The following is an 18,359-nucleotide window of genomic DNA, read 5'->3' as shown; positions in this document are numbered from 1 at the left end:
AAGTGGTAGAGCAACAGATATAGTAAGTTCCTGCTTTATGAGCCAATGTTGGAACTCCAAAGAAAGAAAAAAAAGTACATTTTTCACGTACATAACAAAATGATTGCCAAACTGAAATTTTTGTATTTAACCATCTTCTACAGAAATCATAGGGCATGCTAGGAATAGGTACCATTTACTGCTCACATATTATGTGCCACACACTAGCTCAACACTTTATCTCCACTTTATCACGCTTTATCACACTAGCTCATCAAAACAGGTATTATAATTTCCATTTAGACAAGAATGAGCTGAAGGTTAAGTGATTTATTAAGGTTAGAAGTAAGTTAGTATCTGAGCCAGAATCTTATCTGCTTGGGTATTAGCTAGAGGTTTTAGGCAAATGATCATCTGTTTAAACAGGAGCCTGTAATTTTCCTAGGCTATTTGTTATATATGAGAACACATCCACACTTTTCATGAGCTACCTTCCCCGCAATGTGCCGCCGTATGACTGCTCTTCAAGCAGTCCAGATCTCTCCTGATTCCTTCATATAGTCAGGATTCTAGTTCTAGTTCTAGTTCTGGTTCTAATCACCTCCTTCAGACTATTTTTTTGTGTTCCTCCTAAAAAAATAGTAGGTTAAGCAGCACACTTTTTTGCCTTACATTTCTGTAGATTGGATGTCAGACTGAAGTTTCACCAGGATGCAACCAAATCTGTAATGAGTTTATTATTGGCAGATTTAAGTTAATACATTTTTAACATATATGATTAATACTAACTTATATACGTACAGAAATATAAGCATCCTGTGGTCCTGAATAACATTTCAGAGTGTTAAGGCATCCTTGGTAGAGCCCTTGTCTAGCAAGCACAAGGCCCTAAGTTTGATGTTTTCATCTTGTATAGGGGATGGGGTGATTAACCTGAGATCAAAAGTCTTGAGAACCTATAATTTAAAGTTACTATTATACCAGAAGGTGGAGAAATAAAGACAATAAGCACCATCTTTACCCTCGAAAAGTATCTCCGGGTTCAGCTTTTTGTCATGTGCTGCCTCTGCTATGTCTCTGTGCAGTATAGGCATTCATAAAGTGAAAGTTTAGCCAAGGTTCATTTTAGTAAAGCACAATAAAATAGGAAATAAATAGGAAAGAGGAAGATAAATATTTTCTGTTTACTATATAGGAAATAGAACTGAAAAAGCCTCTGGAGTCTCTCCTTTCTGGGTAGCTACATACAGGATCATGTTTCTGGGTGATACATACAGGATCATGTTATGTAGCAACCTCCAAATATTTGATATTGGTTTCAGTGTAGACCTATACCCAAACATGGCTAAGTATTACTATTTTTTTTTTGTTAGTTGTGGGGCTTGAACTGAGGTCCTGGGTGCTGTTCCTGAGCCTCTTTCTGCTCAAAGGTAGTACTCTACCACTTGATCTACAGCACTATTGCCATTGTCTTTTGGATGGTTAATTGGAGATAGGAGTCTCATGAGGGCTTTTCTGCCTGGGCTAGCTCCTATTGCTAGTATTTTAAAACATAATGATGTAGGCTATGGTGGTTCATGCCTAGAATCCTAGCTACTTAAGATGCTGAGAGCTGAGGATTGAGGTTCAAAATCAGCCTATGCAGGAACATCTGTGAGACTCTTATCTCCATTAACCACCAATAACCTGGAAGTGGAGCTGTGGCTCAAGTAGTAGACTGCACCTTGAGCAGAAAAGCTCAGGGGCAGTATCCATGCCTTGATTTCAAGCCCCAGGCTAGGTGCATGTGCGCGTGTACATTTGCATGTGTGTGAGCACACACACACACGCGTGCGCACTCGCGCGCGCGCGCGCGCACACACACACACACACACACACACACACTATAATGATGTAGTCTAGGTTTAACCAAAGCACTGGGGCCGTATTGCAAGTTTCAGAACTTCTATTTGCTGGGCATTCCCTTTAATTTCTGACTCTACCTATGTAAAGAACAGTTTCTTGAACATTCTCAAAGCAGAAAGCATATGCAGCCAACCCCTGCCTGTTCCTGTAACTTAAAGTCTAGAAGAAATTGATAGAAGAAAACTAGCTCCTCTAATTTTTCATTCTTTACTTCTGAGTGCTGTTTTAATACTTTAAGCAAGTAGAACATTATACTTTAATTATATTTTTATTATCTTTAAGTAGTTGTATATATAGCAGTTACTGTTCAACAAATCGTCTTGTAAGTATGTGCATCTTGAAGGATATTACCCTGTGATCATTCACCCCCACTATATCTTGCCTTTTGGGGTTGCCTCATCTACTTACCCCACCTCAGGATGGGGAAGGAAAGAATTTGAGGCACCAGGTACCTAGTGCCTTATCTCATAAACTCTTTGCGACCCTCTGGGCCGCAGGTTGGGCACTATGAAATTTAGGCTCAAAGCCATTCAGGAGTTTTCCTCAGGATGCTAGCTGTAACTGACAGAATCCCAACTAGCTCCTGTCTGTCATGTTGTGAAACCTATTCCCAGTGTGCAGTGTGTACACATACTTTTGCTCTGTCTCACAAATTCATTTAGGCTTCTCTTTGTGTACTGTTCTTGTAAGTAATCTGACTTACACTGGGAGCAATATGTGTATTGTAGAGGCTGGCAGGGAGGCCAAGGAACAGTAATTGGAAACAGATCTCAGGCAGTGCCTTTCTTGGAAATGCTTCATATGGAAAGCATTTGAAAGAACTATTTGACAGGACCTGGGGATCAAACTCAGATCTGCTAGTCCTGTACAGATACCTTGTAAATAGATGCATGGCACAGAAACATTGCTCAATGGTAGCAGCAAGTGCACGCTTAAAGGCTAAGGGAAGGTTGGTCACACGTATCCTTTCTTAGGACAAACATCTCAGTATATTCATGCTTTAGAATCAGTGTCTTTTATGCCTCAAGAATCTGCACACTAGGTTTTTAGTTACTAGGACATTGTTAGTTAGAAAAACCAAGTGTCCGTACCAAAAGTGAGTCAAACCCAGCTCAGTAAGCAAGACTTCCTAGCCAACTTTCAAGCCTTGACAAGCAGGTGTGAACCTGCTCATGCTGGCCCCTCCCCACATGTGATCCCATTAACATTTCCCGAGGACAGCGTCTGTGGTTGAATGTCACTCTTCAGCTGTCCTGGTCATCCAGGCTGCACCCAAGGTCACAGATCTTCCTCCTTCTCTCTTCATCAGGACACTGTAAAAGCAGGATAATAGAGTTGTGCCACTCAGTGTGGATTGTTGCAACAGCCCTATAACATAAATAATTATGCCACAATTTCAACAGATACCAAAAACCAAGTCCCAAGGAAGTTTAAAAACTGCTCCAAGGTTTTCTGAGCTAGAAGCAGCAAAATTAGGATTCAGATAAAGGCTGCTCTAGATGTTTGGCTCCTAGCTCCTGCACTGCCTGGCCTGGGAGTGCTGGCTGCAAAAGCCCATGGGGTGAACGTGATTATTGGTCTGACTTGCAGGCTGAAAACTCATTCTCTGTTGGTGCTTGGAAAATTATTTCAAATTGACTAAGGTGGTAATTTATTAAGAGATTGATAATTGGCCAAAAGACCATGTGCGCAGTACAATCATAAATGATAATGCCTTCTGCTCCCAAGGAGGAGGCTGGCAGGATGCTGAGCTGTTGGTATGTTTCTGCAGGCCTCACAGGCCTCTTCATCAATAAGCGGTGAGAAGGAGTGCTTCCCTCCCCTCCCGTGAAATGTGCACATTCTAAATTCATATGGGGTGTAAATCTTATGAAGACAGAGGAATAAATAAACCATCTCTGAATAATGTACAGCCAGTATTAAAGCATTTTTTAACATGAGAAAAGCAGTGGAGGAAAGGAGTCTGAGAATACCCTCCCCCTTAAGAATGCTCTTCTCTCTGTCAGGTGATATAGTCGCACAGCTGCTTATTATTCACCTGTTAATCTTGGGTGATGTGGCCCTTCTCCATTCTCTGTTCATCTTTTAAGTCACTTTCCACATAAATACCCTTCAAACTTACAGACAGATAACATGTGTCCTAGTGAGAAAGTCAGCACAGAAATAAGCATAAGTGGGGGCAGTAGAAATCAGAATGTTAAGTGAGTAAGGGAGAAAAATATGTCCATCTTAGGAAGGCAAAAATAGAAATTTTCAAATGGGAGAAGCAGGCGATGATAGCAGAATCAGGGCCCAGGAAGCAAGAGTTTATGTGGAAGAATGGGGAGGAGTGGGTTACAGGAAGACAGCAGCCTAGGAAATCAACCAAACACTGATATAAAAAAAGAATGTTATATAGCTATAACTTTCAGTCTTGTACTTGGCTGCTGAACACCTCTGGGATATAACACTGTCATGCAAACAGTGACTCACAGCCTCCGGCAGCCTCCTGGGGTGGAGAAATGGGTGCAGAGCAGCAGTCAGTAGAGACACAGTTTTTGAAAAGGCCTAAAATATCTTAGGAATTTGATCCCCAGAGGCCAATGCTGTTCTTTCTCCAGTCTCATCCCCGTGCTATCTCTGGAAAAGCTCTGCAAAGGAGGAAAAGGACATTCTCTTTAGGGTAGTCGTCTTTACACCGGGGTCCATGTACACAAAACCTTCCCCAAAACAACCTAAAGGGAGTTTGAAGGGAACCACCTTCTAACTTGCTATATTCTCTTAACTATTTTTTCCCCTAAAACTGATCTTGAGAACATATTAGAGGTCCAGGGCGGAAAGCCTGCTCTGTCTCAGTAGCTCCTCCTAGATGTCCTGAATCTGTGTTGATACTTTGTTCCAGCATCTGTAAAGCTCCAGAACACCTCACAATTCCAAACACTGCTATATAACAAGATGGCTAACAAATTTCTTTTTGCATGATACGAAGTTTTGAAATGTTTGTTTTCATCAGTGTTTATGAAAGATCTAAGTGAAATGTTAGCTGTGAATTATTGAAAATAGAATAGTACTGAATTATTTTGTTTCACTTATAAATTGGGTATTCTATGAATCAATTGGCCAAATAGTTGCTAATAGTCAAATAGTTCATCTCTGTGTGTTTTTACGAAATGTATGGTTACTGTCTTCTTTTTTCTCTTCTCCTTCTCCTTCTTCTTCTTCTCCTCCTCCTTCTCCCTCTCTTCCTCCTCTCCCTCTCCTTCTTTCTCTCTCTTCATCTCTCTCTCCCTCTCCCTCTCCTTTTCCTTCCTCCTCTCCCTGTCTTCCCCTTCTCCTCTCCCCTCCTCCCCTCCCTTCTCCTCTCCTCTCTTCTCCCCTCCCCTCTCCTCTCCCCTGTTCCTTCCTCCCTCCCTCCCTCCCTCCCTCCCTCCTTCTCTCCCTCCCTCCCTCCCTCTTTTCTTTTCTTTTCTCTTCTTTTCTTTTGGTTTGGTTGTGGGGCTTGAACTCAGGACCTAGATGCTGCTCCTGAGCTTTTTTTTGCTCAAGGCTAGTACTCTACCACACTGAGCCACAGCTCCACTTCTGGGTTTTAGGTGGTTAATTGGAGGTAAGAGTCCTGCGGCCATTCCTACTGAACCACAATCATCAGATCTCAGTCACCTGAGCAGCTAAAATTAGAGACATGAGTCACTAGTGCCAGCTAGTCATTGTCCTTTCAAACTAGAAAACTATGAGACCCATCAAAGCAAGGACCAGTGTTTCATCAGTCCCTTATTTCTCTGTGCTTTCAATAGCACAATGGATACTCATTTAAATTTAAAATTATAACTTCAGAACACTGTGAACAGTGCAACCACAAGGAAAAATTGTATATTAAATTTAATTTGCTTTAATATAGCAAATTAAATATTCGGACACAGAATAAGTACCTGCTTTGTCACATTCAGTGACATATTTAACAAAAAAGCATTATAATTATGCTCATTTGCCTCAACTATCAATTTTTTAAAGATAGAGGCCATTTCTTAGTTTGTCTGTATATCCTCTGTGCCGTGATCAGGCTTAGCACTCAGTCAGTGTTGACAGTTGAGCATGAAAGGAAGAAGAAGAAATGGAATCCCAAGATAAGAATTCAAATGTTTTTTTTCTTTCTTGTGATTGTTTCCAACATATTTATAAAATGATTTCTTTGTTGCTTTGTATGTACCTCCCCCAGGGTATAACCCCTGCTTTCACTGTATTTGATGTTGATATAATTTGTGGAGGGGAAGGGAAAAAACAAACTTTAAATAGGGATACAGGTGGACCCATTGCAACAATGAGATGTACAAGACGATATGTTGAAAAACAAACTTTACAACTTTGGCGGGGTGGGGGGTGGGGGATTGGGGGTGGTGGTGGTAGGGGGGTGGAGGGTGGGGGGTGGAGAGGGGAAGGGATGGGAAGGGGAAACAAAGGAGTACTCACTATCTTGCCCATGTAATTGTAACCCCTCTGTATGGTATTTTTATAATAATAAATTTTTTTTTAAAAAGAAGAGATAGAAATTAGGATGAGTTTCTAAATAGGAAATTATTTTCAATTTCTTAGTTAACTGTCATGTTAAAAGGAAATGGATAAAGTAAATTTTCTCTTGACTTTATTTCTATAGTTTCAGATAATTGTTATTAGCAATGCAAAAACTGGGTAAGCCCTGATTTTTCCACCTCACTTTATGGATAACAACTGGATTTTCTTAAGTCACCTTTTATTTCTTTAATGTCAACCTGAAGTTCAAAGTCATGCTGTGTTTACTTTTAAAAGTTATATCTATAGATGTCAAATGTTGTATTGGTGGATTTTGAACCAAGTTATTACCTGAAATCTCCGGTACTGATGTGTCTCTCTCCTGCTTGAGGTCCTCTCCTGCCTTCCCTGGCGTAAGGATGCTGACAGTATCCTCGGCCTGGCGCTGGCCTGGTGGCATCCCCCTGCTTCATTCTCCCCTTCTCTGTCAGGCCGTTGCCTGCACCCAGCCAACTCTGCACTTCTAGGGGCACCAAGCTCCCTGCTTGCTTCTTTGACTGGTGACCACTTCTGATTCCCCCCTTCCTTGCCTCCTTCTTACCCACTCTTTAGACATGGCCCCTCCAGCAACTTTTTCCTGAAATTTTTTAGAGTGTCCTTCTAGAGATGTCCATAGTATCTTGCACATATCCTGTTGTGTAATGGTCCGGCTTTGTAGTGTCTGCTCTCTCTCTGTATTTCCAAGTAGCCTTCGACATATCCAGGCTTGGGGACTTGATCTAATGTTATCTGTTTCCAGTCCCTAACAGAAGACACATGTACTGTGTGTACTTAGTGAATGTGTAATGGAATAAATGGAAAGAATAAATGGGAAGCCATTAGGTATTTGTGTCTCTTACTGCCTTATTTCTCATATCTGTGGGCTGGTACTATTTTATAAAAAAACATTTGGGCCCACTTCTTATTGTTTGAAATCCTCAAAATGTCCATTTAGGGAGCCAGGTGTCACAGTTACTCAAACTTGTAACTCTAGCTACTTAGGAGGCTGAGGTCTGAGGATCACAGTTGGAGGCTAACCAGGGCAGGAAAATACGTGAGAGTCTTATCTTCAATTAACTACCCAAAAAGCTGGAAATATCTTGAGCACAAAAGTTCAGGGACATCATCCAGGAACTAAGTTCAAACCCCAGGACACACACACACACACACACACACACACACACACACACACACACACACACACACACACACACACACACACACACACACACACACACACACACACACACACACACACACACACACACACACACACACACACACACACACACACACGTCCATTTACAGTTCTTGTCTCCTTGGGAACTATTACTGGAATACGTTTCTGAAGTCTGTGGATAATCTGTTTGGAAGTTTCTAGACTCTTGAGTGTGTATGGGAAAATATATAAATTCATTTCACTTCTGGATGTCTATTCTGTGTGGAGTAGAGTTGTTCATTAATTTTGCAGTTATTTATTATTATTTTAAAAAATTATCACTGTGCTACTGGGTAGTGCTGGAGTAAGATGTTAATCCCAGAATCACAGAGGTCCTATACAACAGAAGTTGCCGTCAGTATACACACCCACTGGGAGTCTCTCGGGTGGCACAGGAGAAGTCAGGGCACTGGAGCATCTGTGAGACTCCCTTAGCCCAGGTCCTGTGGTCTTCCTCTCACATTCCAAGGGTCTACCTGGTCCCATATCCATCTTCACTACTGGGAACTGAGGTGTCGAGGGGGGCAGACTGAATGGGTGGTTAGTACCACTTGGAGCTCCAGGTCGCCCTTCTGTTCACTGAGCAAACCTTCTTCCTACCATAGAACACAGTCCATCTCACCGCAGGTCGCTCCAGGCATATTGCAGAGTAAGCATAGTTTCCAGTAGGCTGTGCATCAGATGGACAGACTGAGTAAAGTGACAAAACCCTCAGCTGTGCCTCCCCCATCCCCACTGAAATTGCAGTTTACATGGTGACACAGGCAAAGATACTTCAGTGAAGCACTCACTTTTGAGGGGCGGGAAGAGGACATGCTTGGCAGGTACCATTCCAGAAGTTTAAAAAGGTTTCAGGTCTTCCTATTATGGGTGGTTAAGGTCCTTAGTATGCTTGACCCTGCTTTCCAGTGACCTGTTTGTTTCTTTGTTGTTCTCCGTGAGCCTAGTTTCTACACTCAAAGGAAATCCTTTCCACTTTCTTCTGTGGTCACTGCTGGAGTGAGGTGAGAGGCCTGTGCTCCTTGAGAACTTCCCAGTGTGAGCGTCCTGCCTGGAGAAGGTGGAAGCCTGCAGTGTTGATTCCAACTAACTATAAGCATCTCTGGCCTCAGCTTATCTTCTGGAGCACCACAGCTATCTCAGAAACTTAGTGTAAAGCCTTATATATTAGATACCTTTTAACAGCTTGTGTCCACAAAGCTCATCTCCAGGGTCTTTTTGTTTGCTTATTTGTTTGGAGACATTTTTCACCTTAACTATATACTCTTTGATGTATCATCCCCATACATCTTCTTTCTCAATTTAAACGGCACTACCTTAAAGCTATCCGTTTCTATGAAGGACCTCATCATTAATTGGATCTCTGCCCTGAGTCACTTTGTCCAATTGAAAGAATTTACAGGTGTCACACCCTTGCTTTATCTTTCCCCTGAAGCATTTTAATCTTCCAAAGATTTTACTTCTCAATCTTTTACTACTAGGCTACAAAATTAATGTGTCTTTTTTAAAAGCATTGTTTGAAAAAAAAACCCTGAATTTATGGGCTGTTTCTCTTTTCTACTTTAGTCCTGTATGCAATATGAACAATAGTTTCCTAAATAGATTTCTTTCTTATAATGCTGAGCAATAGCATTCTATTATACCCAACACATTCACTTCCAACATTGTTAGAGCCACAAATTCATTAAGGATATAATCTGTGCCCTAGATTACCACTACTTTATTAAACATTTCATCAGAATATAACATAGATAACTATTTTTGCAAAACCACATTGCCTTATTCTTAAGATCTGTTGTTGGTCAGAATGAACTGAGGTACATAACGGCTTAAACAGGACAGGGAGTTAATAATCCCTCATTTCCTATGCAAAGGGTGTACAGGACTCTGCACCCAAAGCCACTTCGGATCCAGCTGATGTGAGCTGAGCCATTTCCTCTCAGTGCCATGGGGCAATATGCACTCCGTGGTTGCTATGGCTCTCAAAGAGGGAATGGATAATGATCCCTGTGGATTTTTTTTTTCACCGTATTGGCATTTGAACTAAGGTCTTTACATTTTCTGGGGAGGTGGTCTAACACTTGAGCCGTGCCTCCCAGGTCGTTTTTGCTCACAAGTGGCATCTACCATTCTGTTCAGATTTTATTGACTAGAACATGCTTCTCCCAACTGAAAGGAAGTTGAAAGGTGCACTGAAATTGAAGGTTTGTGTCGGGTGAAAACACCAGCTCAGTTACATTGGGAGACAAGTTCCAAACACTGTCATTCTCTTCATGACAGATGATGGTGTCTAAGAACTTAGTGCTGACAGCAGAGGTTCTGAGAAGTGCTTAGAGGCTGGATATATTTTGAAGAGTGACTTCAAAAAGATTTGCTGGTGTCATAGATGAGGCCCAACTATGTTCTCCTTCTACATCCTTATCCCAAACATATGTGGTTCCTTCATGGTTTGTGCTTTTATCCCATTTCTCCATAGAGCTTGGAAAACAGATGCTCATCAGAACCTATTTATTGAATGTGGAGCAATTTAGCCACCCAACTTCATAAAACCCACAAATATTAATAGTAATTATTGTGAGGAATTGTTAAACTGTTATCTTGATTATTGCAATAATAATGCTTGAGTGACATGTTCATACTGAAGCCTTCTAAGAACCAAAGTACAACCTGGCCATCAGATACGGTAAAGCAATTACTGTTTTACCTCCTCATACATTTCTTCAGTTACTTTTGTTCTTATACTTCTGCTTCATCATAGAACAGTTAAAAGAAAATAAGTAGCTAGATTTAAATTCTATATGGTGGCTTATATTTCTTAATCTTACCCCAGAATCCTTCACAATGAACCTATTTTGTAGCACAAAATGGCGAAAAGCATGAATTAAGTCAAACACCTAGTCTAGTAAAAGGCCTACTGTCTTTTAATATAATATCATTCTGCTTCTTCTAGGCCCTGGCTATCTCAGGAAGATTCACTTAGGGTTATTTCTTTTAATAACTATCAGGTTATTTATTTTTAAACACTTGGTTATTTTGAGGATCAATTAAAGTAGGAAAAATACCTTTCTTAAATGACACTGTGGTGATGAAGTCAAACAGTTAAAACTTGAAAACAGTCACTTGTGTCACATGACCAAAAGCAAGTTTTAGGAGTGTGCAGAGAGCTGAGACAGAGGAGTATGCATTGAAGAAGGAGGGCCATGCCTGTGGTATCACTGCTGAGGGCCTGCCCATGGATTGCCTGTAGTGGCTGAGGAAACAGGTCAATCTGGGTTGATGCCACCTACTTTCAAGCATGACTAGAAATTGGCCTTGGCGGGAAGGAGGAAGCAAGAGTCAGGCACATAAGGACACTTGGGAGCAATGACATGTCTTTGGGGCTAGATCCAGTGTTGGTTACAATTATACTATGAGACAGGATTATATTGGAACCAGCTTGTGAAAATCCTTGGCCCATGCTTAGGAATCTGAAAAGCTTATTTAAAAGAGGGACACTCTAAAAGGGAACTATGGCAAATTCATTAGAAAGATAAAGGAATAATTAATTGGTGGCAGGAGGATGGTCTGTGAGTTTATCAGTTGATCAAATGAAAATTTGACTTCCTTGCATAGGCAAGACACTATATTGTTTCACATACTATCAATTTAATTTCTTAAAATGATATTATACAATTAGTTGCATTTTTTACATGTTTTCCCAATGAAGAAACTAAGGCTTGAGGTACTTTGTCAAGTTGCCAGGTAACTGACTAGGTGGTTAATATCAGTTTCCTGGGTTTACTTTTCTTCCGGTGTTTATTACTCTAGTCTACTTCATTCTAGGGTTGATTGGCAATGGCTAATTAAACCTTGGGCAACAAGATCACATCTGTACCTATCTGAATGCATTGAGATCCTTAGTTTTTCCTGTACCTTATTTCCTTCTTGGCCCTGTGACCACCTGCCTTTCCTGTCCTCTTCCTGGTTTATTGGTGAAACGCTTTTACATCATTTAGTAGGCGAGGAGGAATATTTGGCAAATTGGTATATCCAAATAGTTCCCTGAATTTCTGTTCCTTAAGAAAACAAATATAAATGTGCAGAAAGAAGAGATTCACTAACTGTATTAATTCTTACTCAGCCTTGCTTTGGTTCAAGCATCATGCACTTTTCACGTGCTCTGTTAGACTCTGAGCATGCAGAGATGGCTGGGGGAAGCTACAGAGTGTGCAGTTACAGTTAACCGTGAGATTGCAGGTTTCTTGTTTGGATTTTGTTTTGTGATGACGTTTTTGTCATCCAGGTTGGCCTCCAACTGACTAAATTGTCCAAACTGTTCTCACACTTGAAATCCTCCTACTTGAGCACACTGAGTGCTGGGATTACAATGCATGCCCTCAGCCAGAAGCTTAGTTTCTTTTTTTTTTTTTTTCATTGTGAGAATACTGTACAGAGGAGTTACAATTACATGGGCAAGATAACGAGTACATTTCTTATCAAGCATTGTTGCCTCCTCTTTGTTTCCCCTTCACATCCCTTCCCATACTCCTTCCCCACCCCCGCCCCACCCCCCGCCAGAAACTTAGTTTCTTTTGGGTTATAATAAATGGTCAAAGTCCTGGTTTTTAAAGGACTCATTTTTGCATGAATTAGCAATTGGTGTAATACTTTTATCCATCCCAACATTGCCTATTTTGCTTATTAGTATTTTAAAAATCAGTTTCTAGGTTAATAGTACGAATGATATTTCACTGCTTCTGTTTTCACAGAAGCAAAACTAGTGAGAGTTTTATTTCTTGATTAAATTGTGTGTTAAAAGCTTGCTTTCATCCTCTGTACCTCACTATGCTGTACTGCTGGATTATCTTTGCCTTTTGTTTTAAAGCTGACTGTGGAAGCACGTGAAGAGATGACTAGAAAGGCCATCAAGACAGTCAAGCATTTTATTGAGAAGCCAAGGAAAAGAAATTCCGAAGAAGACATTCCAGAAGCCGGTGATTCTAAAGTGACCTATGCAGATACTTTGCATCATCTGGAGAAATCACTCGCCCACCTGGAAACACTCAGCCACAGCTTCATTGTTTCTCTGAAGAGTAGTGAGCAGGTAATAAAACTTCACTCATTATCAGGATATTCTTTCATTTCATCTTCTTTTTAAGTGAGGTACTGGGTAGGGGCAGGTCCTTTACCACTGAGCCATGCCTCTAGCCCTATTATGCAGTAGTTATTTTATGTATTAGGGTTTTGATTCCCACCTGGACATATTTCTGGAACACAATCTCTAAAGACTTCCTCTCCTATGTTGGATGACAGGAATGCACCACCATGCCCAGTGAGATGGAGTCTCACAGAGTTTTCTGCCTTGAACCACGGTCCTCTCACCCCCAGCTCTCAATTCCTAAGTAGCTAGGATTAGAGGCATGAGCCACTGGCAGCTGGCTTATTTCTTCTTTAAGCCTTCATTAGTAGTTGTTTTATTTACCATAATAATAAAACTTGGCTCTAACTAAAAGAATCAACTTAGGAGGAAGAAAGGTTTCTTTTCCTAATAGCTTTCAGGGTTTGAGTTCATGATCGGTTGGCCACTTGGATTTTGGTCTGTGGCAGTACATGATGGCAGGAACTTATGGTGGAGCAAACCATTCACCTCATGGCAAGCAGAGGAGAAAAGAAGAAGGACTGGAGTCCACTATACCTTCAAGGTCATGTCCTGAATGACCTGAAGACCTATCACTGGGACCCCCATTGACAGGTTAACAGCACCACCATGGAAATCACATAGACCTTGGTGAACACTTAAGATCCTAACTATAGCAGTAGTTTTGAGAGGCTTTTCAGATCTGCAGATATTCTTGAAAATGGTCCTTAATCTTTTTTTGGAGGGGGGGTCCGGTTGTGGGGCACTGTCCCTCAGCTCTTCAGCTCAAGGCTAGCGCTCTACCACTTGAGCCACAGCACCACTTCCGGCTTTATTTTTTCTTTTTGGCTTATGTGCTGCTGAGGAATCGAGCCCAGGGCCTCATGCATGCAAGGCAAGCGCTCTACCACTGAGCTACCTTCCCAGTCCTGGTCCTTAATCTTTTAACCTTTAACCTCATCCTTATCCCTTGTTCGATAATTCACTTTTCACTCTCAAAATGAATTTGGGCCATGTAACACAGGTGATACAGATAATACCTAGGAAAGAAAGGAGTGTTGGGGAGAATGGTGGAGGAATGGACGTGTTTAGTATAGCAGGAGTTGAAGGGACACTGGATAAGAGTCCTAAAGTTCAGACATGCTGAAGACAATGATTCTCAAGCTCTTCTGCTGCTGTGTGTTTTGCATTCCCATCAAATAATATTGAGACCTTATCCCTTAGTTTTCAGAAGAATTCAGAAATAGCTCCAACAGATTTTTAAAAATATAATATATATATATATATATATATTCTAAAAATATGTAAGATGCTCACTCTGTATCCTGTTCTGATGCTACATGTGTCCGTGAATTCTCTGGTTATTATACTTGTTCCTAGTTGGTTGCTAGTTTAGATTCTGACTTTGCACAACACTACCGTGTGGCTCCACAGCCCTTGTCCTTAGAGAAGTATCATGATGCATGTGTGAGAGTGATACAAGGAAACAGAAGCCCTGGGAGACCCTCAGAAAGTTTAGTCTATGTTTCAACAGTCATGTGACTTTAAATATTATTTTTCATGAATGGGAAGTTGAAAAATTACTATGCAAACTATTTTAATAGTAAAAACTGTTTAGATACATGAATAATATTCCATTTGTCCTTTAGTTCTTTGGCAAATTAATCCATAAATGGCCACTAACCTTCTTTTTCATTTTTCATAAATCATGCACACTTATTTACTTATATCCTTGGCTTGTAGATAAAATCCACTTGATTAGAAAGATCACAAGAGGAATTCAGATAAGTGAAGCAAATGGAGCCTTAAGAATGTATATGAGACATATAAATGCAAGCCTTTTATTTAAGAGACAACAGTTTGATACTAGTTTCATTTTGTATCACCCAGTATCTTTTAGGCTGTCTAATGATTATCAGTAAATGGTGATGTGAACAATATAGAAGCTTTTGTAGGAAACAAATCGTCTTTACATATTTTGGTTTTATCCTATCCATATTTATAATATCATAATCTATAATTACATAAAACCAGATAAAATTTGAAATCTCAAGTAAAAATAATTTATGCTTATTAGTATAAAAATGCTAAATACTTGTTTACTTTTTAAATTGTATATTCAGTCAATATTAAATTCCAAAGAATTAGCATTGATATTCGTGGAATAAATACTGTCCTTCAATGTTTAGATTAGTGTATATAGATTCAAGAGTTTCATTAACAAAATTCCTATAGGTAATGATTTTAAAGTGCTATATTATTCCTTATGAGTGCCATTTGGTCAAATCATGTTTGGTACTTAATGGGAGACTTTGTGGTTGTCATTGAACATCACTTGGCACCTTTCCTAACAAAATCTGGAAGTGATCTTAAGCCCATATGACCAGTAAACAGCATCCTGGACTCTTAAGTGAGAAGCCTGTATGCTCCAGAGCCTGGGTCCTGCTCTTGTGGGGTGAGGATGTTAGTGATTGCCTTGCCTGACTCATGCGGATTTTAAAAAAGACTAGAAGGTTTCCAGCAGTGTAGAGAATAATAAAATGAAATCTCATTTTCCCAACTCCCAGTTTCAACAACTACCAAGAAATATCCAATCTTCTTTCATCATGCTCTACCTGCCCTCATCTTGTGGCTGTGGATTACTCTGAAGTCAGTCTCAGTCAGCCATTCGTTTAGCCCACAAGCACTTCCATATCTATCTCTAATAGATTTTTTTTTATTAAATACACGTCAGTTTTCTGTAGCTGAACTGCAATCAAAGTCTTAAAGTATCTTTAGAGTACAGATTCATGAAAATGTTTGTCATTGGTATTCTGTATAACATATTAATTAGAAAGGTAACTTCTGATTCAACCCTTTCCTCAAATTACTTTTGAAATCACAACATATCACAAAAATAATATTAGTTATTTAATATTAAAAAGTCTACCTTTGTTAAAAATTTTACATGGTTAAGTTGAAGAACAAAACATATTCAGGATTGTTAAGGATACTATAAAAATACCTGGGATGACATTGTTGATGTTCAATACCTTGTCATTATTACATGCTTTTAGCTCAATAATATAATAGTGAAATTCATGCCTATTGGTATTGCTTTATACCTGGCAGTGCTAAAGTATTGACTTTTACATCATTTCGGTTATGTTCACAAATGCCTTCTGTTCGCAAGAACCTTTTTTCCTTATCATTTTATACGCTTAAATCTGAGATCACAAAGGCCCACTATACAAATAAATCAGAGAGAGTGGGGAGGAAAGAAAAAGGGAAGAAGAAAAGAAGGTACAGTGTTAGATGAAGGAAGACCAAAAAAGGGGTGAAGTTAGGATTTCAGCTCAACTTTGAGCTAAGTGGTTGATGACAGATGACTGACTTATGGTAAGGTGTTGTGGTTGTAATTTGTTTGGTGTAAGGACATCATAAAATATATTTCACTATATATATATATATATATACATACATACATATATACATATATATGTGCAGTACATATCTGTATCTTTCCAGGAAACACTGCAGAAATACAGTCACCTCTATGATCTGTCCCGATCTGAAAAAGAGAAGCTTCATGAGCAAGCTGTGGCCATGTGTTTAGACGGGCAGCCTCTCCAAATGATTCAGCAGCTGCTAGAGGTGGCGGTCGGTCCTCTGGATATCTCACCCAAGGATGTAGTGCAGAGTGCAGTTAAGAAAGTAATTTCTGTGTTGAGGTAAGCTTTAAAGTCACCATTGAGGAAAACCCACATTGTGGTTCTTATGAGGCTAAACTGTCTGCATGCGTGTGGAAATGTTTACCATTTGCAAGTGAGTGATTAGTTGTATTTTCAAAGCCTGAAGTCTTGAAAAACCTTGAGAATAAAGAACCGTGACATGTCTCCTCATTGGTTTAATGTGTAGTGTGTTAAAACTCCTTCCCTTCCTCAAATATTCTTGAACTTAGAGAACGAACAGAATGACATGTGAAGCCAGTGGCTAAGAATCAGCCTGTCTGCTCAGATCTGCCTTTTCTAATTCCCATTTTTGAGATAGTGGGAAATGATTCTGTTGGAATAGCAAAGCAAGATTCATCATACACTGAAGGAGCTGGATATCTGCTAAGTGTCTTAGGACATTATATATCTGCAGTTAATGGCATGACGTTGACAACTGAAAAATTTTACTTGGCGTGGGAATGCCAGTGCCTCTTTGTAGGACTGCCTTGAGAGCAGTAGCAAAGAGGGCAACGTGAACTTAAGAAAATAATGAGGCATCAGGTGCTTTCTGTGAATAATGCAATTAGACTGAAAGATTTAGTTGTGTTTAATTTATTCTCCTTTTAAGCATTCTTTTTACTTCTGTATTGCTCTTGAGGAACTTTTTGATTAAATGCATGTCAGTTTTCTGCAGCTGAACCGAAATCAAATGAGCCTTTATCTGTTTAATTACCCCAACCCCATACAGCTTTCACCTCAGTGCTCTGAGAGATCCAGAAATGTCACATGCAGGGAGAGACAGAAAATACAACAGCATTTTTAAAGACATAACACATTCTTAGTGAATGAAGCTTTGTTCTGTTACTAGCTTATTACCTTTATGATTGTTGTGGGTTATAGGAACCAAATGTTAAAATATTTAACACATTTTATGCCTTTTTTTACAGTTACACACACAGACACACAGACACACAGACACACACACACATATAATTTTTTTTTTTTTTTTTTTTTTTGGTCATGAGGCCTGAACTCTGGGCCTGGGCACTGTCCCTCAGCCCTTCAGTTCAAAGCTAGTGCTCTAACTTGAGCCACAGCGCCACTTCCTACAGTTGTATTTTTAAAATTTCCTCTAGCAAACCTCAAATGAAGCTCATAAACAAAACATTTTGCACAATTAATGTTTTGATTAAATAGTTTATTTTCTTAAAAACTGCACATTTTTGTTAAGAATTGAAACAAAATATCACATGTAGCAGTTTTACATTTAAATTTTTTTGATAGAATGTTGCTTCTTTCCCCTTTTGGATATTAGTTCTTTTACTAGAGATTTGGTTCTGATCTATGAATGGTTCTCACCCACAAAATATGACATGTAATATTTTTACATTTAAAATTTGATAGTTTTTCTTCTTTCCCCCTTCAGATGCTAGTTCTATTACTAGAGATTTGGTTCTGGAGTATGACTGGCTCTGACCCACAGAGGACATTAGGGAGTTTGAGGGGTCAGCTATCTGTCTTTCTAAGACAAAGGCACCACTAGTGGCAATGTCTGTAATGTTTACGTTTTAACAAGTTAGTCAAATTTAGTAGGCACAAAATGTGAAAGACTTGAAAAATCATTGAATCTAGTGATTTCACTAGATTATTAAGTTATTCTGGAAGCTCATATCAAAGTCTTTTTTCATTTCTTGCATTTCAGAATTTGCTAGAGTTCCAGGCATATCTGTAGAATGTGTGTAGTAATAGTAATTTCATCCACTGTGCAAATTATTGAATGCTAGAAGAATAAAAAGTAAATATAATTAAAAAGCTAATATTACTTAAGTAAGTAGGAAGTTACTATTAGTTGTTTTTTAAAAAAAAACTAAATGAGGCTATTGTTATATGCTTAAAATCTTAATGTTCAACAGATGCATTCTGA

General features: G+C 39.5%; 1 protein-coding gene across 1 annotated transcript in view; it reads left to right on the top strand.

Annotated features, from left to right (window-relative positions):
• Nbas (NBAS subunit of NRZ tethering complex) overlaps nt 1-18,359 on the top strand; it is a 285,029-nt gene that overhangs the window by 223,976 nt on the left and 42,694 nt on the right. Inside the window, exons 45-46 of the mRNA XM_070025017.1 lie at nt 12,492-12,710; nt 16,251-16,453. Of these exons, the coding sequence (XP_069881118.1) occupies nt 12,492-12,710; nt 16,251-16,453 (422 nt within the window). The remainder of the gene's footprint in view (nt 1-12,491; nt 12,711-16,250; nt 16,454-18,359) is intronic.

Source organism: Dipodomys merriami, unplaced genomic scaffold (assembly GCF_024711535.1).
Source record: "Dipodomys merriami isolate MVZ:Mamm:240054 unplaced genomic scaffold, mDipMer1.0.p SCAF_17, whole genome shotgun sequence".
Taxonomy (NCBI): Eukaryota; Metazoa; Chordata; class Mammalia; order Rodentia; family Heteromyidae; genus Dipodomys; species Dipodomys merriami.
Note: the sequence above shows the minus strand (reverse complement) of the source record. Positions and strands in the feature narration are given on the sequence as shown.